The sequence below is a fragment of the Saccostrea echinata genome, unplaced genomic scaffold (genome assembly GCF_033153115.1).
Source record: "Saccostrea echinata isolate AGI-Se365-2 ecotype Australia unplaced genomic scaffold, CSIRO_AGI_Sech_v1 ptg000025l, whole genome shotgun sequence".
Taxonomy (NCBI): domain Eukaryota; kingdom Metazoa; phylum Mollusca; class Bivalvia; order Ostreida; family Ostreidae; genus Saccostrea; species Saccostrea echinata.
The window spans coordinates 7,159,117-7,183,929 of NW_026889774.1; the positions used below are offsets into that span (position 1 = coordinate 7,159,117).

Genomic DNA, 24,813 nt, shown 5'->3' on the forward strand with positions numbered 1-24,813 from the left:
CAATCCAAGATTTACATCAAACTATAATTTTTTTCTCAAACCACAAAAATCTGACCCAACAAAATATTGGAGTTCCAGCAAGTTTTCACAGAACTGTTTAATTTCGTTTTTATCGTTCTTTTCAGAGTTCCTTCCGAGTATTATTAAGTTCAAAGTTGTTGGCATGTTTTGAGCGAGATCCAGTCTTGTGATTTTGACCCCAAATATTTTTTGGGGGTGGGGGTGTAATTTGGACTGTTCAGGGCAACAGAAGTGTGAACACTATATTTCGTCTACTTCTCTTGTGCTTGAATTGTAGCATCCTGCTTAATAATACACTCACAAATCGTTTTCTGGGAAACTCTGAACAAGCACGCAAGGTTCTAACATCTTTCAGTATCTTCTAATTAGCGGAAGAGATTCAGAAACGCAATGCATTTTCTACACTTAAGTGCCAGTTAATTATACCAATCGAAACTCAATTTTAAATGCTGCATTAATTTTAAAATTTATGGAATAAGACGTTGGTAAAACATGACAATCTTATGGCTAAAAGTCGTGAAAGACAGTCATCGGGAATGATACTAAATTCTAAAATCGTTTTGTAAAAACAGAATTCATAGCATACCAGGTGGTATTATGACAGTTATTCGTGCAGAAGGGCTAGAAACTAAAAACAAAAAAAAATTAATCAGGATGAAAACAGATGTAACATACATCCAATTACAAGAAGCCGATGTTCGTTACCCTCATTTAACATAACCCAGAAATTGATAAATTAAAACTTTTAAATACCATTTAATCTCAAAGCATATATATATACAGCTACAACCCATGTGAACATGACGCAATAGACTTGTTCAGACAATCTACTAATAAACTTCTAATTCACAATACAAATATTTAAATTGTTAATAATATATAGAAAATCTTCTGCTTGGACAAAAACAGGGAGCTAAACTTCCTTTATATGATTCTAGACACAATGTAGAACAGTTAAAGATTCAAATGTACATCATTGCATAACCGAAAAAAACCGCAACTGTGTGGAATGGAAAACAATTAAGGTTATGAAAATACTTTCACTTTGGAATTAATTCAAACGTGTCATATGTAAAATACATATTTGCTATGAGATCGTACATGTCTGTCCCACATTTCCATCACATTCTAAATAATATCTGTATTGCTTAACACAGAGTCGGCAGTATCATAGCCATCTTTTCAAAGAAAATATCTTTAAAAATGACAGTTTCATAATTTCCAGACCATTCCTTACCAAGGTTTGATACATACTAGTTTATTTTTATAGAATCAGAATGACACGATGTTTCAATGTCTACAGAATTGTGAGATTCGACAATTGCTTTAATGGGTAACGTTTTTTTGTCGACAGAGATTATCCGATAATCGAGTGTGACATATTTGAGTCCGAACGTTTACTTAAAATTTGTATTCGCTGCCTTGCTAACCTAGTTGGAAAGCCCATGTGTTAATGTATTTTGAGATATCATTTAAAAGGTGATGGCATTGGTATCATGATACAGACTATAGTCTAAAAAATTTTAAATTTCTAATTATTGGTTATGGTGGCACGACGACTTCAGATGTCTGCATTTCTGCAACTGTAGTGTCATTCTCTTTAGACGCATGCGCACAACAGCATGCTCGGAATCTGTCTATCACTTTGGGATGGAACAAAACTTGAATGAAGAGAATAAGGTAGGAATTTGTCATGTTGTTGATGATGTACATTCTAACCGCTTGGAAGTCTTTTTCCAGTGATCTGTCAATTCCAAACTGATTGCACATAAGCCTGATCTGCAATCCAGATGAAGAGTTATAGGTAATATATTTGACAATAAACAGAGAAATTACTAGTCGCCCGCATGGCGCACTACTTAGAGCCTCTGCTCTAGAGTCGCTAAGTAAGGAGCTGATCCTTACGTCGCGGGTATGAATACACTGCGGGACGTGAAGACCGGTCCTTCGGATGAGACCGTATAAACCGAGGTCCCCTGTCGCAGTAAGTGCTGGCAGGAGAAAGATCCCTCACTGCTCAATGGCCCTGATGCCAAGCAAAGGTCAAAATTTGCAGCTCTCCACCTGCAAGTGGTGGCGTCTCCATATTGAGTAAAATATTCACGAGAAGGACGTTAAACAACAAACTTGACTATCATAACCATTCATCAAATTTATCTGCTTTATATACAGGGGGAAAGAAGAAGATTTTTAAAGAATTTATGCATTTTCACTGTATAATCAATAGAGCCCCGCCTTAACACCAGAACTTCTGACCGTAGGACCAAGATATTCACAATTTTGGAAAGGGTGCCCTTGCTCAACATAACCTATTAAATTCATTATAACCATGCACCTAGTTTAATTGCTAAATATCTAGGGGTAGAGAAGAAGCTTTTTTAAGAATTTATGTATTTTCACTGTATAAACAATAGAGCTCCGTTTACATGTAACACCAGAACCCTGACCTAGGGGCCAAGATATACTCAATTTTGAAAGAGGCACTCTTCCTTATCATAACTATAAACATGTTTTATCTGCTAAATACCAAGGAGCAGAGAAGATTTTCAAAGAAATATGCATTTTCACTATATAATCAATACCCCCCCCCCCCTTTCCAGCAGAACCCTCTCATGCTGGGGCCACAAATTTCACAATTATGAGAGAGGCATCCTTGGTCATCATAATCATACACTTAGTTTATCTGCTTTACATACACGGGGAGAGAAGAAAATTCTTAAAGAATTAATGCATTTTTACTATATGATCATTAGAGCCCACCCTAACTCAAAAAACCCTGACCCTGGTGCCATGAATTTCACTCTTTTGGTTGAAGGCTCAATGCTCATTAAAATAATGCCAACAGTTTGACTGCTTGATGTCCAGAGTAAAGAAAAATTCTAAAGATAGCTCTAATTTTGATGGTTTTAGCCCCACCCCTCAGGCTCTAGGGGGCAGGGACCATGAAATTCACAAATTTTGTACCCCTTCACTCATTGATGCTTTACACCATAATTGGTTGATTTGGTTCAGTGGTTCAGCAGAAGAAGCTGGAAATGTTCAAAAGTTAACAACCGACGGACGACGACAGAGTAGCAATAGGTCACCTGAGTGACTCGGGACACCTTAAAATTCAACAAAAAATGGGGTCGGGGGTATAAGCAAACAAAAATTCCTTGACAAGCAAAAAAAGTTACCAACGTTTAAATGAAGTAATGCAACCATAAAAATCTATCTGTATTTGAGAATTATTGTAGATATTGGTATAGAGTGCAGGGGCCTGTTTCACAAAGGTTTCCTAAGATATGTCGTAAGATATAACTTAAGATATGCCTAAGTTATAACTTAGGAAGTTCCTAAGATTTATCACAGCTGTTTCATGAAACAATCTTATCTTAAATTTATCCTTAGACATATCTTAAGTCGTGTAACGGACTAATGAAATAACTTCTCCACTCTATCTACAATTCTTACTGTTAGGAGGATGTCAGTATGAGTAAATTTTTTTTAGTTTGAATCGGGTTTTTTCAAGTAAAAAAAAACTTGAAAAGGGGAGGGTCGGGAGGTTAGGGGTTACCCTTCACTTTGAAAGGACTTGGACAGAAGTATGGTTTAACCTTGACAAGTTTCCTACTTAAACTAAGCACTCACACACACACATACCCCCCCCGTCACAAGACGTGTATTTCTTTAAACTAATTTTTAAATTATTAAATTAAACTAAATTTGTTCTTTAATATGTTTGCCTTTTATTTTGCTCTGTATAAGGTATCGGAGGTTTGGAATGGTTTATCCCCCCCCCCCCCATATATTTTTCTACTAGTATCGTTTCAATTAGGAAATGGAATTATTATAAATTTAAAACAATAATTGCTTCGAAGGGCAAGCAATCTAACAGAGGCCTTATTTTCTTTTTATTTCTTCGCGAATGGGTGCTCCACGTTAGTTTTGGAGAGACAGCTATATCAGGAGCTGAAGAGAACAAATTAGTTCCCTTATCAAACTATAATCTTTCAAATACTAAATATCGATTCAAATACTAGTAATATTATTAGATTTAAAAATATATAATAATGGTTCAAATTATATGCAAAGTTTTGTAACACAGACAATAGTGTATATAGCGTGGAATTTTTTTGTATACAAAATCGAGCTCTTTAAATAAAGGGGAATTAATCCAACATGTGCACCGTCTATTTTGTAGTAACATTGGGAAATCCACGAATTCGTGAGAAATCAAACATTCTTTAAGTACAATGTATTTGTAGTTCCAACTTCACCAATGGACATTTTTATTTATCTTGGATTAATTTTGAACAGTGATAAAGGCACATCTCTGACAATTCTTAAAATCCCTTTCTTAGCTATTACATACAAACTAAAGCAGTTATAACCTAAAGGGGTCACAATTATTCATATACTAGTAGTCCTTTGGATTTTTTCTCTCCCTGAGCACACACAGTATCTCTCTGTAAGAATCCTTGTACATGTATCTACAGACAACATATTTAGTTTATTCCTAAGTCATTGATTTACTTGTCTTAAAGTTACGACATAACTTAGGAATATCCTAAGATAAGACGAGGCTAGTGAAACGGATAAGTAATGAACTTTGGAAAAAGTTCTTTCCTAAGATACAACTTAGTCCTAAGTTAGCTTTGTGAAACGGGCCCCAGGTCTTTAAAATAAAAACTAAGAAAGGCTTTTGCACTATAAATAGATCTCTTACTCCTCAGATCAATGGCCTTGAGTGCCGAGTAAAGGTCTAAATTTGAAGCCCTTTACCATCATCCGGTGACGACTCATGAATGAAAGAATTTTGCTATCATGTTGTTTTTTAATTTTCTATTTGGAGGTAAATACAAACTTTACAACTAGATGACAGTAAATTTTGTATTTGCCTCCAACAAGTATATTCAAAATTTAGAAAATGATATTGCAATGCACGTAAAACTACAACAATCAATCACAGGAGCCCTGGCTTTGTGACCATAAAAGAACTCTCAGAGGAAAAAGTTCTTAACTCAATTTTTTTCTTCAGAATTCTTATTTTTCTCAAATCGTGAACAATCCACACACATAATATAACCAGAACCAGAAGTCTATGATGAGACTAGTACTGTAGCTCTACAAGGAAAAGTAGCACTTGGATATGAAACTTTGCAACATGCAACAATAAACAGAATTATGTATCATAATGTAGTCTATTTGTGTGCCAAGTTATATTGAAATCAAACGAAAACTGAAAGAGGAGTAGGGTTTTGAAAGTATTTCACAGAAATTTCTATTTTTAGTAACCATGGCAACACCATTCACTGAAATCAGAAACCGATATACACTATAGTGTACTCCATTTGTGTGCCAAGGTATATTGAATTCAGACCAAAACTGTAGCAGGTGATATGTTTTAAAGAAATTTTACAGAAATTTCTATTTTTAGAAACCAGGGCAAAACCATTCAACAAAATCAAAAACCAGTTCATCAAAGCATGCATCTTAGTGTAGTCTACTTGTGTGCCAAGTTATATTAAAATAAAAAAAAAAACGTTCATCATAATCCAATACCGATGCACTTAATCATGTAATTATAGTATAATCTACTTGTATGCTAAGTTGTATTGAAATCAGATCAAAACTGTAGCAGGAGTAGCTTTTTAAAATATTTTCAGAAATTTCTATGCTTAGTAACTATAGCAGCACAGTTAATCAAAATCAAAAACCGATGCACTTTATTATATATCTTAGTGTATCTTATCTTAGATACAAGTATCTACTTGTATGCAAAATTATGTTGAAATCAGACCAAAACTATAGCAGCAGTAACGTTTTGAAGTAATTTTGCGGAAATTGCTATTTTAAGTAACCATGGCAACACCGTTCATCGAAATCAAAAAGCAATGTTTTAAATTATGCATCTTAGTGTAGTCTACTTTTGTACCAAGTTATATTGAAATCAGACCAAAACTGTAGGAGGAGTAGCGTTTTAAAGGATTTTCACAGAAATTTCTATTTTTAGTAACCATGGCAAAACCTTTCATTGAAATCAAAAACAGATGCACTTAATCATGCATCATAGTGTTGTCTAATTGTGTGCCAAGGTATATTGAATTCAGACCAAAACTGTAGGAGGAGTAGCGTTTTAAAGGCATTTCACAGATATTGCTATGTTTAGTAACCATGGCAACACCGTTCATCGAAATCGAAAACCGATGCACTAAATTTTGTATCTTAGTGTAGTCTACTTTTGTGCCAAGTTATATTGAAATCAGACCAAAACTGTAGGAGGAGTAGCGTTTTGACAAATTGTTTACAGACAGACGGACGGACGGACACGTTACTATCGCATAAGCTCTTCTGGTCTCTGACCAGTAGAGCTAAAAATTCTTAGATGGAATAAAGAAAAAGTGAGCAAGCTCAAATACCCCACGCTCCCTCCAAAACTTGACAATGCAACACGTTATGAATGGCACAGTGCATTTTAAAAACATAGTATAATTCAAAAAGGGGCATTACTTGCAAAAAATCGTCACATCTAAACTTCTTGCCTATAAGCAAATTCAAATCTTTGTACATTACAAATTTAATAGGGATGAAGTTTCTAGATAAATAATGGAATCAAAATTTCTTGGTAATATACAAATCTATTCATTATGTCTGAAATACCTAAGTTTCAGGAAATTCAGTGCAGGAGTTATGCTGACAAATTGTTATTTAAATTCCTCAGTGATTTCGATTTGTTAATGAGTGTAAGTCCATGTCCAACACATGACAACTTACACATTTAAATAATTGATGGAAACAAATTGTGATGTAGTCATATGAATTTGTTTATATACTGTACTTATGAAATTATTTAAGGCAAAGCACCAATATGGGGGGGGGGGGGGACTATCCAAGATTTTGTGTGTGTGTTTGTGTGTTAAATCATTAATATTTTGATCTCAAAATCAATAGGGGTCTTTTAAGGTCATAAAATATTTCACATAAAATTTCATTACAAAAGCTAATTCCAGTAGATTTCCTTATTACCTAGCTGGAAAGTTTCTTCATTAATAGGCAAAACTCTTAGGGTAAAAATAATGGAATCAGAATTTCCTGGTAAGATCAAATTTACACACTGTGTCCTAAATATCTGTAAACTTTGACCAAATTCTGTGCAGCGGTTTATGAGGATTGCGCTGACAAACTGTTCATCTCTATATTCAAGATATGGCCAAAAATCCAAGTTGAAAAATGCCGAAATTCCCAGAAAAATAATGGAATCAGAATTTCCTGGTAAAATGCACATTTACACACTGTGTCCTAAATATCTGCAAACTTTGACCAAATTCTGTGCAGCGGCTTATGAGGATTGCGCTGACAAACTGTTCATCTCTTTATTCAAGATATGGCCAAAAATCCAAGTTGAAAAGTGCCGAAATTCCCAGAAAAATAATGGAATCAGAATTTCCTTGTTATATGCACATCTACACACTGTGTACTAAATATCTGCAAAGTTTGACAAAATTCTGTGCAGCGGTTTAAGAGGAGTTGCGCTGACAAACTGTTCATCTCTTTATTCAAGATATGGCCAAAAATCCAAGTTGAAAAGTGCCGAAATTCCCAGAAAAATAATGGAATCAGAATTTCCTTGTTATATGCACATCTACACACTGTGTACTAAATATCTGCAAAGTTTGACAAAATTCTGTGCAGCGGTTTAAGAGGAGTTGCGCTGACAAACTGTTCATCTCTTTATTCAAGATATGGCCAAAAATCCAAGTTGAAAAGTGCCGAAATTCCCAGAAAAATAATGGAATCAGAATTTCCTTGTTATATGCACATCTACACACTGTGTACTAAATATCTGCAAAGTTTGACAAAATTCTGTGCAGCGGTTTAAGAGGAGTTGCGCTGACAAACTGTTCATCTCTATATTCAAGATATGGCCAAAGTGCCGAAATTCCCAGAAAAATAATGGAATCAGAATTTCCTGGTAAAATGCACATTTACACACTGTGTCCTAAATATCTGCAAAGTTTGACCAAATTCTGTGCAGCGGTTTAAGAGGAGTTGCGCTGACCAAAAAAAAAAAAAAACAGGACTGACGGACGGGTTAAAAACATTATACCCCCTGCAACTTGTTGCGTGGGGTATAATAAGTAAAACTCTTAAGTTTGGTTCAAAGCAAATCTAAGAAAATTCCAAGACTCAGAAATGGCGGCCCTGCACAGACGCACAAGATGTAATGAACACTATCGAATGGCACTGCCTCTACCTCTGGTGTTGTGTAACAGAAAGAATCCACACCTTTAACTTGGATGAGAAAGAGTGAGCATTACTGTTTCCGGGGGGCATCGATTTTGTTTCAGCATATCAAGACAAATAAAAAGTTGGTACGGATATTCGAAACGCATAAAAAATTGCCTTGTCCCCGATTCTCTTTATTCTAATGTGTTTGAGGTTTCTGCCCACCGGCGCAAGGCATGTTCTAATAGAAGATACTCTGATTTTTCCAGGAGGGAAATTGAGAAGGTAACTTCCTTAATCAACAGTTGCCTTTTCCAGTCGGTAACTTTTAAAGATTGCTTACAAAGTTATTTAGGGTTCCAATGAATTGCAGGTATTTATTTGTTCCCTACACGTCCTTTCATTATTTGTAGATGTGCGTTTTAATAATGTGAGAACGATATATGAACTTATTACGAATTTAAATGTTAAAACAATTTTAGAATAATTAGTACTTGAAACTGATTTTTACAGTAAAATTTAGAAGTGAATAATTTTAGCAGTTTTGATGAGAAATACACAGAGCAATTTATTTTTTAACAGTTTACATTTTTTCAAATTTTAAGTCCGTCGGAAGGGGCGTTAAATGGTGCCCCGTGTCAAGGACTACAACCCCCTTGGCACGTAAAAGATCGTTTCTCTGGATTTCAAAAAAGAGTACGCTCACCTGGGGGCCGCCAGAGAAACCAATAACCTTTCAAATACCGGTCAAGTAAACTTAATTTTCCGCCGAAATATGGCTGAAATATTGCCGACTCAGCGTTAAACAATAAACAATCAATCGTCACAACTTGAAAGTACCCACGGCACGATTTCTATGTCGGATAGCTCATGAACTTTAAACTTTAGAGGGATGCTCACTCCTCCATGGCACCTGATCCAACCTCTAAATTTTGAGGTCCGTGTTTGCTCTGCTCCAAATGTGTATCGTTTCATGGACTTTCGAGATTGAAAACTGTTCGTTATCTTCATACCTCATTTCTAACAAGAAGTCCAACGGTCACCTGAAGATATGTTGCCCAAAAGAAATAGGATGATCAGGGATCATAAAGTCATTAGTCTTGTACTTGGTAACAAATTATATAGCAGATCTATGTACTTCTGTGCTAATACATTCCCATTTGTCACAATCACATGCAGGATTAAACAAAACAATAGTGCTTAACACATCTCATTCTCTTTCTCGCTGACCTCTCTTGGTCTTTAAGGAACATTCCAGGTAAGGTATTTCTCGTTTTTATGTATGTATTATCTAGCAGACCAGTAAAAACTGAGAAAGTTTTTTAGCTCTAATGGTCAGAGACCAGAAGAGCTTATGCGATAGTAAGGTGTCCGTCGTCCGTCCGTCTGTCTCTCTGTAAACAATTTTTCAAAACGCTACTCCTTCTACAGTTATGGTCTGATTTCAATATAACTTGGCACACAAGTAGACTACACTAACATACATATCTTAGTGCATCGGTTTTTGATGAACGGTGTTGCCATGGTTACTAAAAGTAGAAATTTCTGTGAAAATCCTTTAAAACGCTACTCCTCCTACAGTTTTGGTTTGATTTCAATATAACTTGGCACACAAGTAGACTACATTAAGATACATAATTCTATTTATTGCTGCATTTTGCAAAGTTTCAAATCCAAGTGCTACTTTTTCATTGTTACATGTATATGTACAGACCAGTAGAGCTACAGTCTCATCAGAGACTTCTGGTTTTGTATTAGACATAAGAATAACTTTTGCTTAACATAACCATTCACTTTGTTTATCTGTTTATTTCCCCGTAGCAGAGAAAGAAGGTGTTAAATCAATAATAGTTACATTTTCACATTACAGTTAATAGACCACACCCTAACCCCAGATCCCCCAACCAAGGGCCAAGAAATTCACAATTTTGGAAAAGGTATTCTTCCTCGTCATAGCCATGGGCTTAGCATATCTACTTGATATTCTTCAGTCGAGAAGAATTGTTTTAAAAAATATAATGCGTTTTCACTATATCATAATAAATATTTTTCAAGTAGAATATATCTATGTAGATGATCTGTGATCCCAATTTCGGTGTAAGATCGCTTTGTTCCGGACAGCTTGGATCCACGCACGACAGTCGAGTACGGAGGTCATATGCGCTATGCCTTTAGATTGAGAGATGTAAGGAATCTGATGAGTTTTGTAGAGTTCCTAACATGTAAAATTACTAGTTAATAAGCTGATTATTTTTTACTAGTAAACAAAAATAATAACTAATGAAAGCAGTAATTTATGAGTAAAACTCTCAACACAAGACACTTTAGGCTATATATTAATATGTGTAATATGTATGACGATTTTCGACTGAATGAATTCTTGCTTTTCCGGAAAGAATGCACAGTGGATTTTCCAGAGACTCCATTTCTTAATAATACCCTACAATGTGCCTTCAACCCAAGGACAGAAAAAATCAGCTCAATATCTGAAAGTGTTTAGAAGAAAATTGCGGAAAACCCTGAAAAAATTGAAAAGGCCGTAATTCCGTCAAAAATCAATGAAACGGAACGAAATGCAAACTTGATCTGTAACCCATCAAGATACACTCACATACCAAAAATCAGCTCAATATCTGAAAGCGTTTAGGAAAAAAGTGCGGAAAACCAAGTGGGACAGACAGACAGAGGGACAGACGCACAGACAGACAGACGGACGGACAGACTCAGAGGAAACCTATAGTCCCCTCTGGTTTCACCGGTAGGGGACTAAAAAAAATAGACACCCCGTCTCTCTCGTTCTTTCCTTACTGGTGAGAACCAAACCAAACAAAAAAGAACTTGTTTCAACTAGATAAAGAAAGAAAAACTTGTTATGTTTAAACAGGTCGAGACCACTAGATTTTCTGACGTCAGCATAAAGTTGCATGTAAATTAGCTATCGGTTTACTTTACCGACTGTTGAATTAGTCGCAGTGCATTATGGGCTACTACACGTATCAATACGAACTCAGTTGTGTTGAAAATGAAGGGCAACTTGAATTGTTCCTTGGAAACTCATTTTCAATTCTTTATTGATATTCATGGAAGAAATATTGAAAATGATGTATAATCTTTCATTTCTATGCTCACATTTACAAAATTTGCTTTGTGAAGCCTTGTATCAACTTGTAATACGTCGGCGTATACCATTGTTCAAAGAGACGTAGGTACTATTGTGTCGATTAAGCATTGAGTGTGTTTTTTTCACGTGATATACATGAACATAGTTTTAGACAGCAGTACAAGTCGCACAATCATTATTTATTATATCATCAAAACGTGTTAATGTACACTCAAACGTCAAAGTGCTTGTACGGTGTTTGAAGCAACTATTAATCATCTATAACAACTCAAACATCATATGTGAGCATGGAACAGTGTCTTTGGAATATAATCTTTCAATTTTAGCCTTATAAAGTAAAAAAGAAGCTGTACGGTTTTTCCGGTGACCAAGTAAATATTATACTGTAAACCGAGGAAAACCACATGTCGCTATTGAATCGTAAACACGTAGTAGACAGTCATGCTTTGCGACTCATTCAATTGGTTGGGGAATGGGTTAGACGAAAAAACATCGTCAGCGGTCACGTGTTGAAAAGTGCCTTCCATAAAAGGTAGTGTACCCGACCTGTTAAAGGGACAGTACGGCACATCTCAGCAAAAAAATGGATAAATAAAAATAATTAAAAATAAATAAATAAATAAATAAAATAACCACTCGATAAAATTTTCCGATCGAATTCCAAATATTTATAAATTTTCATAAATGTAAAAACTTTCAGAAATTTAAAAGATTAATAATTTTGATAATTCCATTCAAATTAATAAAAATAAAATTATTTGAGGCCCATAAAAATATACAACGCAACGTGTTAGGAGTTTTACCTCCCATGCTATTCAAGCAAGCGTACTTATTAACAAAGCAGCATGGCTAGTAAATAAAAGACGGATAGGCCTGTAACCTTGACAGAGAAGGCCAAGAAGAGACTTGACCAAACTTTATTTGGAAGATCAATGTGATCTTGAAGGAAGAAAATCTCACTTATTCTATAATTTACCAAAAAGTCTGTTTTTGACCCCAATCGCCCCCAGGGTGAAATTCTGAAACCTTATTGCACACTTTCAGGACACCACAAATCATAATACAAAAGATGGGCTGGCTACTGCAGAAAAAATAAGAAGCCAGGGAACCAGGTTTTTGCACAGAAACAAGTTTTTTGATCCTCACTCGACCCCTAGAGTGAAAATAACAACTTCGAAATCTTATTGCACATCTACTGGACACTATTATTCATATTCCAAAATATAATCGAACTACTGCGGCCAGTTGTTTTATATAAATATTGTTTTACCTCAATTTTACCCGTCGCGAATGGAAAAAAAATTAAATCTCAAAACCTGTTTACTCATGTTCAAGGCACCACCAATCATATAATTCTTAAAGATGAGTTGGCTACTGCTTAAAATTTATGAAGAAGACAATGTGACAGATAGACGGATCAGGATGTTGTTTGTTTCTGTTTAGAAAATACAGGTATTATATATTACTAGTTAAAGACATTGTGTTGTATCAAGGAAATTTTGCATTCAGTTTAATTATTCAAAGTTAATAAGGCCTGGCTTATCGAATAACCTATACTGACCAGTCCGTCTATCGGTCCAATATCACTTGACCCGAATGTTTTTATCTCCCTTTGGACCAATATGGCTTAAACTTTAACCACAAAATGTCTTTGTTACAGGGTGTGCAAGGTCCTTGAACCATTTTCCTGGCCAAATGTCAAATGAAAAAAAAAATATTCAAAATCTTTGGCTTAAGACATTTTCCCTCCGCCCAATATAGGTCATACTTTACTAGCACGATGCTGTGTAAAGGTTGTTCAATGACCTTGAACAAAATCTCGAGGTAAAAGTCATAGACCTCTGCTTAAAATCCATGTGAGCATATTTACTTTCCCTTTCATCCGATTCGGCTTATGATTCCCTTTGGTTAACGTTTTAAGTCAAAGTAGATCTTTTTGATGTGAGCATATTTATACCCCCGCTCCGAAGGAGAGGGGGGTATACTGTTTTATCCTTGTGTGTCTGTCTGTCAGTCTGTCCTTAACAAATTTTGGTCGAAGTTTTCTCAGCAACTTCTCATTGCAGATGCTTGAAATTTTGAGCACAATCTTTGATTAGGCATGCCATATGGTGGGATTCATTTTTGTACAAATCCGATGTCAACTTCCTGTTTATCCGTGTGTCTGTCCGTACCATACATAACAAATTTTGGTCGCAGTTTTCCCAGCAACTATTCATTGCAGATGCTTGAAATTTTAACACACTCTTTGTTTAGGCAAGTCATATGGCGGGATTCATTTTCGCACGAATCCGATGTCAACTTCCTGTTTATCCGTGCGTCTGTCCGTACCATACATAACAAATTTTGGTCGTAGTTTTCTCAGCAACAACTCATCGCATATGCTTGAATTTTGAGCACAATCTTTGTTTAGGCATGCCATATAATAAGATTCATTTTGGTACAAATCCGATGTCAACTTCCTGTTTATCCGTGCGTCTGTCCGTATCATACATATCAAATTTTGGTCGCAGTTTTCTCAGCAACTACTCATCACAGGTGCTTGAAATTTTAACACAATGTTTGTTTAGGCATACCATATGTTGGGATTCATGTTTTACAAATACGATGTCAATTTCCTGATTATCACTGTGTCTGTCCATAACTGAACTTGTGTATTGACATCAGAGCGGGGGTATTATTAGTGAGCATTGGCTCACAGACTTCTTTTTTTTTTTTCTTTTTTGTACAACCGGGTTCAACCTGAGTAAGTTTGAGCCCTGTGATGACTAAACTTGCATGTATAATGCACCTTGGTATGCACACTACTACTCTTGCTTCGAATTCTGGTTCTAACCTATATTTTTCAAGCAAGTGAACGGGTTAGAGGTTTTGGAGAAGGTCCGTTCCCAAGTAACTACATGTTAGTTTTGCATAGACTAAACTTGCAATGATTTTGTTTGTTTATTGTTTAACGCCCCTCTCGAGAATTTTTCACTCATACAGAGACGCCACCACTTGCCGGTGGAGAGCTGCAAATTTTGATCTATACTCGGCACTTAGGGCCATTGAGCAGTGAGGGATCTTTTTCGTGCCAGCACCTACTGCGACACGGGACCTCGGTTTGTACGGTTCTATCCGAAGGACCGGTCTCCACGTCCCACAGTGGGAATCGAACCCGCGACGTAAGAATTGACTCCTTACTCCGCGACTCTAGAGCGAACGCTCTTACCACTGCGCCACGCGGGCGACAACTTACAATGATGATGCATGTAAGGTTGAAAGTTACCTGACTTGCTTACAAATTCTGGATCTGATCTGCATTATCCGGATGAGTGTGCATGTTATAATTTTTGAAGCAGGTCCATTTTAAAGTAACTTTAAGCCTTACCTTGACCACACCTGCATGTCTGATGTATGTAAAAGGTGAAAATAAAGAACAGTGATCAGTCGACAGGTAACGCCCATCGTGAGCCATATCTTCACGGATCAGAGAGATTTAGTATTCCTAGTAATCCGTAGTCAAATAAAAACAAATGACCTAACCAGTGGTATGAATCATGTCAGACAAAATCTGGTCATCCAATTTATCAAACAGTTTAGTTATATGTTAGTCATCATCGCAAAACATGCTTAATAATGTATCAATGGATACAATTTCCATTTCTAGACTTGCTTCGCATGTTTTATATAACTTTCATGAACGGATAGTTTTCGGGGCAAGTCCATTCCCACGTATCAACTAGATATCATTGAGATCGTGGCCATCTCAAAGGACCCCGCTTTCAGCAACGAACATGAAAATGCAAGGTAGCTGAAAAAGGTTTATTTTGAAGAAGAACATTTGTGTACTATTAATGGATGCAAGGTAGCTGAAAAGGGTTTATTTTGAAGAAGAGCATTTGTGTACTATTAATGGATGTGTTGTTTGAATCTAAAGGGCTTCTATGTCATCCTTGTTATATTAAAAAATGGCACAAAATCACGAGTGCTCCATACCCTCTAACAAAAAACGGCACAAAAATCACGAATGTTGCATATCGTCTACCGAAATTGTCGCATATCCTCTATCAAAATATGGAAGGAAAATCACAATTGTTCCGTACCCAAGTCAATTGGTAAGGTTTGAGGCTGACTGGACTTAATGGAAAGAAATTATACACCGAACAAAGATTTTAAACAGAGGTTATTTTTTACCTTGACCCTTGACCTAGAAACTTCGTTCAAGGTCACTGCACATCCATTGACCAGTGGCACTCTGTGACTGAAGTATGAGCCACATTGGACGAAGGGGAGAGAAGATATGCTCCGGACAAGGATTTTTCATATAATTCTGCTATGACCTTAACCTTAGAACTAAAAACATGGTTCAAGGTCACTGCACACCCTTAATCGAAAGACACTCTGTGGTTGAAGTATGAGCCAGATTGGGCCAAGGATAGAGAAGATATGCTCCGGACAAGAGATCTCGGACGGCCAGACTGATCACTGAAGGGCGCCCGCAGAGCGGGGCCCTAAAAATGTTACCTAGACCAAACTTTCATCTAGGGATGTACACTGTATAGCCTAGCTACCAGATCATTTATTTTGTGTCTGCCTTTGCCTTAATTTTACATGGTGAGTTCTGTAAATCTTTTTTTTTTTTTTACCCTTTTTTAATTAGATTGCATTTTTTCTCTTTTCTTTCCTTTTAACCATGTCACCTTCTCATTGATTTTATCTTTCTTGCGACGCTTAGGTTGTGTGCGTCCCTTTTAAGCGGAACCTATAACAGCTTAAGTCTGAAGGGTAGGGAAATCTGGAAAATTGCTTCTATTCAACTTCAAAGCCTGCCTCATGTTTGATGATCAATAAAACTGGACAAAATAAAGCATAACTTTGTAATTTGAACAATAAATAGAATACAGCTCCCTCTTACGATTCATTCCAAATATGATTGATTCCCCCAGGAGTCCACCATGGAGGGGTCAGAATCTTTATTTTTGGCCATTAGGCATTTTTGTAACGGGTGTGAAAACAAATGTGTGAAATTGGTCAGTAAAATAATAAATGGTTGGTTGACTTTGGACGGATGGTCGTGATATCTGTTGCATTCTTGTTATATTTGCAGAATGCATACTTTACAGTTTCTGAACGTACTAGATATGGTGTTGAGCATATGATGTAGAAGATTGACACCATCGCCATGATTGCCATAAACTTGAAGTGATCCACCTTTTCTTTGAAAGACGCTTTGCTGAGTCCAGGCCCAACTCGCCGCTTAATAGCAAGTAACTCGTATATCACAGAAATATTGCAGTAAACAGTTAACAGCATACAACCAAATCCTATAAAAGAGTCAAAGTGTAGCAAATTTGTTAGATTTTACTTCCTCATACTATAGCCTGTATGAGTCGTCTAATATTTTGAATTAGTTAGTTGTAAACTTGAGTGAAATCTTAAGTGAAATATACTTAAGATTTCATTCAAGTTTAAAACTTTGAAAAAAAGGGCTGAAATAATATTACTCATAGATAATCCCCTGATATTATCATCTTTTAGAGTAATAAACGATGTAAACTTCGATCTTAAGAACTTTTTAGTGCTCTTTATCATTTATTTTATTATAGAAGTGATAAGTTTTGTAAAATGTATATGTAATGTATACCGATATTTAATACCGTGGAATCACAGGCACTTGTTTCTGTAATAATTTTTTTAACCCATAGTATAATAATAACACATGTACAAGGTGGCAAACTGTTTATACCTATGTCTTCTACGATAATTTATCTACACAACAATATATGGCATGCTTGTCTTTATTTTCTTTAGTCTCCGTAAACAGCGTCAACACTCTGCTCGCCGTGTGGAAAAGTCGAATTCAACCATGAAACGGTATGTTCTAATCCCGCACAGAGAACAAAATTAAAAAGTGAGTGGGTTTAAAAATTCAATTCCACTGTTTAAATATTGCATGAGTAAATAGAACTTGTTTACGTCTGATTTTTCCCTGAAAACATTACGATTTTTATCCGATGTAATTTTAGAAACAGATTTTTAGCCAATCAAAATCTCTGTGCGGGATTAGCTCTGCTGTGAACAGAGACAATCGGTGCTTACCCCCTGATGAAGCCATTAACAACATTCCTATGACTGCAAATCACATGTACTGTAGTAAAGAACCAATTGCAGATTTAGCAAAGTTTCTTCTGAAAAAGGACCTTAGTTTGTCGCGGCTCACAAAGTTTGATGACAATCCGAGCTTCTATCTTGCGTGGAAGCATTCATTTAAGGCTGTTATGGAGGAACTCAGCACTACGCCTTCAGAAGAATTGGACCTGCTGGTACGCTATCTTGGATCGGACTCCTCTAAGCAAGTAGCCAGAATTCGGAAATGCAATGCAGAAAATCCGACAAGAGCACTCACTTTAGTGTGGGAGAGGCTGGAGGAACGTTATGGTGCCCCAGAACTGATTGAGAACTATCCTAAGAACCAGATTTCATCATTTCCCAGGATTTCAATTACTGATCCGAAGAGACTGTACAGTCTCGCGGACTAAGCTGATGAAATAGACTCGGTAAAACGTTAGACCCTTTATGCAAATCTGTTTGCGTACTTCGACTCTCAAACAGGGGTCAACTTACTCGTCTCAAAGTTACCCCCCAGCTTCCAAGAAAAATGGACAGTTGAAGCTACAAAGTTCAAGAATCGTGAAACTGTTGTGTTTCCCACATTCTCTTTTTTTCTGAAGTTTATAAAAGACCTGGCTAAAATGAAGAACAATCCTAGCTTCAATTACGAGAAGACAGAGAGGATGCCTGTCCAGCAGCATCAGCGAACCATCCGTCACAATTCGGTCATTCCGGAGGTTCGGAGTAGGAAAACAGAAACAACCCCTGTGCCTAAACAGTGAAAATGGTGATATACTACGATGTCCTTATCATCACACGAGACACTCACTGAATGAGTGTACCAAGTTCAGGTCTAAGACTATGGAAGAAAGAAAGTTTATTATAGCTAATGGAATCTGCCTCAAGTGTTGTGGGCCTGACAAACATTATGCTAAGAATTGTACGACCTTGGTAAAGTGTGGCTTGTGTAGCCAGTCCTCTCATCCTACAGCACTTCATACTGACAGTCCTAGTCGTCGAGATCACAGGGAAAAGGAAAACCACGGAGGGGAAAAAAACAATGAAGGGGAGCAAAGTCGTGAAGCTGTCACAATTTCTTGCACTAAAATATGTCGGACAGTGAAGGGGACAAGCAAGTCGTGTGCAAAAATCCTGCCAGTGAAAATATACCTTAAAGACTCTGTAAAGCAGTTCAGAATTGTTTATGCTATGTTGGATGACCAAAGCAATCATTCCCTAGCAGCACCCTCACTCATCGATGCATTCAATGTGGATGGACCTGAGTATGAATGCACTTTGACGTCTTGTTCAGGTTCAGTTATGTCAGCAGGAAGAAGCGCTCAAGGACTCGTTGTGGAATCCCTTGATGGCAGTTGTTCCTTTGATCTCCCCACATTAATCGAATGCTCAGATTTACCGAATAACAGGGAGGAAATACCATCGCCTCATATAGCCGAACAATTTTCTCACCTTGCAGATATCAAAAACAGCATTCCAGAGTTGATTGAGAGTGCCGAGATTTAACTACTGATTGGAAGAGATCGTTGAGGACCAAAGACGTATGACAGGAAAGCCTGTTCCCTACGCTCAGAAACTTCCCCTAGGCTGGGTAATTATTGGGCCTGTTTGTCTAGACGCCTTTCACATGCCTGATAAAGTGACAGTACATAAAACATATGTTTTGAGCAATGGCCGTCCTTCGGTGTTTCAGTCTTGTGATAACAAGGTCTTGGTTAAGGATGATGTCTTCTTGAAAACAGATCATGATGAGAAAATTGCCCTATCCATAGAGGACACTACCGTTCTTGACATTATGGACAAAGAATTCCAAAGGAACCCAGATGGTTATTGGGAGGCACCTCTTCCGTTCCGGACCCAAAGGCAGCTGTTACTAAACAATAAACCCCAAGCCATCATTCGAGTACTATCACTTGATCGCAGTTTGAAACGGAACCCTATCAAGAGAGAACATGTGTCAAAGTTCATGGACAAAATATTTGAGAAAGGACATGCAGAGGAAGCACCACCTATTCCAGATACGAAAGAACGATGGTACTTTCCCATGTTCGGTGTTTATCACCCGCAAAAAAGAGATTCCATACGAATTGTGTTTGACTCGTCTGCGAAGTTCAACAACATAACACTCAATGGTGTCCTCCTTAAAGGTCCAGACATGACGAACAATCTTCAAGGCATTCTATTACGCTTTCGTCGTGAGAGGGTAGCAGTAATAGGGGATGTGGAACAGATGTTTCACAATTTTAAAGTGAAATTAGATCACAGAGATTACTTGCGCTTTTTATGGCATCCAGAAAACAATTTAGACCTGCCATTAAAGGAGTACCGAATGACCGTCCATGTCTTTGGGAATCGCCCATCCCCGGCAGTCGCAACATATGGACTACGTCGTTGTGTTGCTCACTCTGACCCTGATGTGATTGACTTCATATCGAAAGACTTTTACGTAGATGATGGACTCTTAAGTTGTCCGAGTGAAGATATGGCCATTGAAATGATGAAGAGAACTGAGCTTGCACTGAAAGAAGGGGGACAGCTTAAACTTCATAAAATCTCCTCAAACTCAAAGTCAGTGTTGTTGAAGTTTCCAGCGGATGATCTAGCCAAAGACCTGAAGGATTTAGATATTGGTGGAGATGATTTACCTGTCCAGAGAAGTCTCGGTATGTCATGGGACATCAGTGCTGACGTCTTCACCTTCAAGATATCTACTGACGGGAAGCCCTTCACTCGCAGGGGAGTTTTATCAACCATCAATAGTCTGTTCGACCCCCTTGGTTTTGCATCACCAGTGACTGTACAGGGGAAGATGTTATTCCGGCAGATGTTGACAACTTCTGGCAATGTTGATTGGGATAATCCTCTCGATGATTCATTTCACTCGAAATGGTCAGCTTGGGTCAGCTCTATACGCCATCTCCAGGACATCAGTATCCCAAGGATGTGCTGCAAGTTTTCTGTTATCGAAGCATTGCGCAAGGAAGTGCACATCTTTACCGACGCTTCTAAGGATGCGATAGCAGCTGTAGCATTTTTGAAGGTGTGGAAGGATGGTGTTAACAGTGATGTTGGTTTCCTTATGGGAAAGGCAAAAGTAGCCCCAGCACATGGGCACACCATTCCTCGTCTGGAATTGTGTGCGGCCATACTTTGGACAGAAATCGCAGAGATCATTAAAGAACACATGGATCTAGAGAAGAATGATTTCTGGTTCTACAGTGACAGTCAGATCGCTCTTGGCTACATCACTAATGAAGCAAAACGTTTTTATGTGTATGTCGCAAATAGGGTCAGTAGGTTTCGATCTTTTAGTGATCCTGAACAATGGCGACACATAGCTACAGACCAAAACCCAGCCGACTTGGGCACTCGAGCGTTCGATGCCCAAAGTCTCCAACAAAGTACGTGGCTGCGAGGACCAGTATTCCTAAGGGAAGACAATCTCTCCACTACTTTAGTGGGAGAGCACTAGAACTTTGCGTTCATCTTGGACGATGACAAGGAAGTGAGACCAATGATTGAAGTCAACAAGACGAGTGTCGAGGGTGACTCTTGTGACTTGGTGGTATCTCGCCTTGAAAGGTCCTCACAGTGGACAAAACTGGTTCGAAGCATTGCCATATTGAGACATATCTTGGTGACAAAGAATCCATGTGAGCATTCGACCAGACGATGGCATTACTGTCCCAACTCTTTGGATTTAAACTCTCTAAAAGCAGCCGAGATGTTTATCCTGAAAGAGATACAAAAGTCTGAGTTCAGAGTAGAGATAGAAAGTCTCAACAAGGGAAAGCCCATTCCTAAGAATAGCAGCATTATTGCTTTGGCACCATTCTTAGATTCGAACGGTTTATTGCGTGTTGGTGGTAGGATTGGCATAGCTCAGAAGTTTGTCAGCATTGATGTGCATCCTATAATCATACCAAAGAAATCCCATGTAGCAACTCTGTTGATAAGACACTTCCATGACAGTGTTCCATCAAGGACGTCGGATAACAGAAGGCAAGATACGGTCATCAGGATTCTGGATAATAGGAACCAAGCGTCTCATAGCAGCAGAGATCCATCGGTGTATTACATGTCGCAGGTTACGAGGATTATTCTGCAATCAAAAGATGGCTTCCAGTAGATCGATTGACTCCAGGACCCCGATTCACATTCGTCGGCGTCGACACATTTGGACCTTGGGATGTCACAGCTCGACGTACGCGAGGAGGAGTAGCCACAAGTAAGAGGTGGGCAGTTCTGTTCACTTGTTTGGTCTCCAGGGGAATCCACATCAAGCTTGTAGAGGGATTGAGTACTTCCTCCTTTATTAACGCATTAAGGCGTTTCCTTTCCGTACGAGGACCTGTCCGTCAATTCCGCTCAGACAGAGGGACCAACTTTGTTGGCGCTGTAAATGAATTACAGATGGTGCACCAATTCATTGAGAAGCCTACAGTGAAGAAATCCCTTCAAGACAAGGATTGTTCCTTAACCCTCCACATGCTTCCCACTCTGGTGGAGTGTGGGAGCGTATGATCGGCGTAACTCGCAGAATTTTAGATGGCATCCTTCTCCGAAATGGAATGAAAGGTTTAACCCATGAAACCTTGTCTACATTTCTCTCAGAAGTTTGCGCCATAGTGAACTCACGACCACTCACAGAAATATCAGAGGATGCCAGCGACCCACCTGTCCTTACACCTGCAATGATACTCACTCAAAAGACAGGACACTTAACAGAATCATTACCCACAATAGATCCCAAAGAGTTATATAAGTCTCAGTGGCGCTTCGTACAAACTCTTGCAGCTGAATTTTGGCGTAAATGGGAACGAGAATATCTGTTTGTTCTTCAGACTCGACGCAAGTGGACTTCTGATGAGCGTAGTTTGAAAGAAAGAGATGATGTCATGTTGAAGGAGGCTGAAAATCCAAGGAATCCGTGGCCCTTGGTTCTTGTGACCAAAACTTTCCCTTCAACTGATGAACATGTACGAGAAGTCGAAGTTCGTGTCGTTAAAGGGGACACAGTGTCAGTATATGTAAGACCCATCCAAAAACTTGTGCCCCTTGTGTTTTCGTAATGATATAAGGTATCATGTTGTACATTTTTGCTTTAGATCTATTATTTTCAGTAATGTAAACACAAAAGGTGATTTCCCATAGAATTCAGAAGGGGAGTGCGGTGTTAGGATATTATCCGTTCCGGTTCAGATTTTATAGTGTTTCAGATTATGTTTCTGTACATCCGGGAAGATCCCCCATTTTTTCAACGACAAATTTGCCACTTGTTTCGTTGTTATTAGACAGTCCTAAGAGTAAGTTTTATGTGCAAAATTTTAAATATTATTTAGTTATCAAATATGTAAAGCTACGCTTATTGTCGTCGAATTGTTTTTGCATATTTTAATGAAACATGAATTGGAAAGCGCACATGGTCTTGGCAATATGTGAAAACTGGATTAGATGTTATCATCTGTATTATTTTGTTACATTTCCAAAACATTTACATGACGTTACTTGTACTTAGAAGTCAATTTATATATTCTACAACGAACATGTATCTGTGAGCGTCATGTTTACTGCCGTAAATCCTTATTTTCTCGAAATTTTGAATTTTGGCATTGTGTAAAACATGGAATGTTAGTTTGTAGCAACTTTGTCAATTTGATGTTTATAATTTTAAGTTGTTTGCCTCTAATAACCACTTTGTAAGATGACTTTTTATTATTGTAGTCTCTTACCCTCTGAAGTAAATCTATGAATGAGGAGGCTAATAAACATCTTCAAAAATCTTTGGAGCTTGTTTGAGCACAATTGTGTAATGATTTTAAACGATTGAAGAACAGTATAGTATATTAAGTACTTTCATGCTGAGGAAACCTTTCTTGTGAATGTCATTTACTGCACTTTAAAATGTATTTGATAGTGAAATGACCTTCCTACCGACTCGGCCTACACTGATGTGTAAAATGTATTTACCTTGAATGAGGAAGAAAATGACAAAAAACCTGCCCGCCGGGGAGGTATCGTTCCAGTGAAAATCGCACCATAGTCCATAACCATATTTGTTCACTCCCATTAATGGCAAGGTTGCAAGGAAAATCTGAATGAGAGCATGCCATACTGAAGCTAAAATAACACTATGGGAGACATACAAAGTAAGGCAATTTATATTGCATGGTATCTAAAACCTAATTTAGCTAAAAATCTTTGAGGTCATTTTTGTATACTTTTATGACCCTTTCTACAGGTATTAGTTAGTGGAAAGTCAAGAAATGCTAGCTAGTCGACAGTGTTCTTAATATGATTTCTAAAATATTAAGAGTTTACATTGACAACCTAAAAGAAGATGAGCGAACAAGGCGAGTGAACTACCTTTAGTGCGACAAACAAAAGGGTGAAAAATTAAATCGCAAATATAACAATTTTTTTATGAAATTTATGGAGATAACGAACAGTATTCAAGCTCAAAAGTCTATTGAACAATACAAATTTTGAAGCAGAGCAAACACAAACCTCTAAAACATCAGAGGTGGGATCAGGTGCCATGGAGGAGTGAGCATCCCCTGCCGACCGGTCACACCCGCCGTGTGCTCCTTGTCATGATCGGGAAATAACGAAAAAATCCGTCGACAATTCAGTGTGTAAATAATAACCTAACATATAGTATGAAAAACGTTAGTCAGCATTTGACTTAATGATAAATTGTACTTGCTGACAAGGACATTCTATCGACCATAGAACCTACCAAATGACAACTTTAAACAAGGACTGTTGATATTCTTGTTTAATCAACTTGTTTGTCAATAACATACCTCGTTTTAGAAATTGCTCATACGTAGAGGATGCTATTGCGTATTGAATTAACTGAGAGATATAAGCCCCTTATTCAGGTGATGAAGGTATACTGCTGCATAAGTAAGGGAAGATATTTCTTTTAACATTTAAGAATACTTTATGTAAGATCGCCACAATTTGCAAAAATTGAACATTATTTGTCTTTGATATAGCATACACACACTAAAGGGGGCAAAAAGAATTTTTTACTCGTATTTTAACACAATTTTTCGAAATAAGTGGGTTTTCGTTCCATTTCTTGAAAGATTATCCTCAAAGTTTGCGTAAAAATACATGTATACATTTCTTTGTTCATAAAAACATGGAGAAAAGACCCAATATATCTTTAAAATAAAAACTTTTTTGACAAAACATTTGCACCTTTCCGACAAATATTTAAGTCCATTTATTTAAGGGTCATATCACAAACATGATTTAAATTCCAAGATTCATCAGAACTTGTATAACGAAGTGGTAAACGTGTTTGTCTCAAAGGGAAATGATACTCAGGATTTTCATGGCCG

General features: G+C 37.5%; 1 protein-coding gene across 1 annotated transcript in view; it reads right to left on the reverse strand.

Moving 5' to 3' along the window:
* Positions 1-1,563: 1,563 nt before the first annotated feature.
* LOC133192852 (prostaglandin E2 receptor EP2 subtype-like) overlaps positions 1,564-24,813 on the reverse strand; it is a 29,016-nt gene continuing 5,766 nt past the window's right edge. Inside the window, exons 3-5 of the mRNA XM_061328856.1 lie at positions 23,432-23,555; positions 16,469-16,656; positions 1,564-1,800 (exon numbers count right to left, since the gene is read on the reverse strand). Of these exons, the coding sequence (XP_061184840.1) occupies positions 1,564-1,800; positions 16,469-16,656; positions 23,432-23,555 (549 nt within the window). The remainder of the gene's footprint in view (positions 1,801-16,468; positions 16,657-23,431; positions 23,556-24,813) is intronic.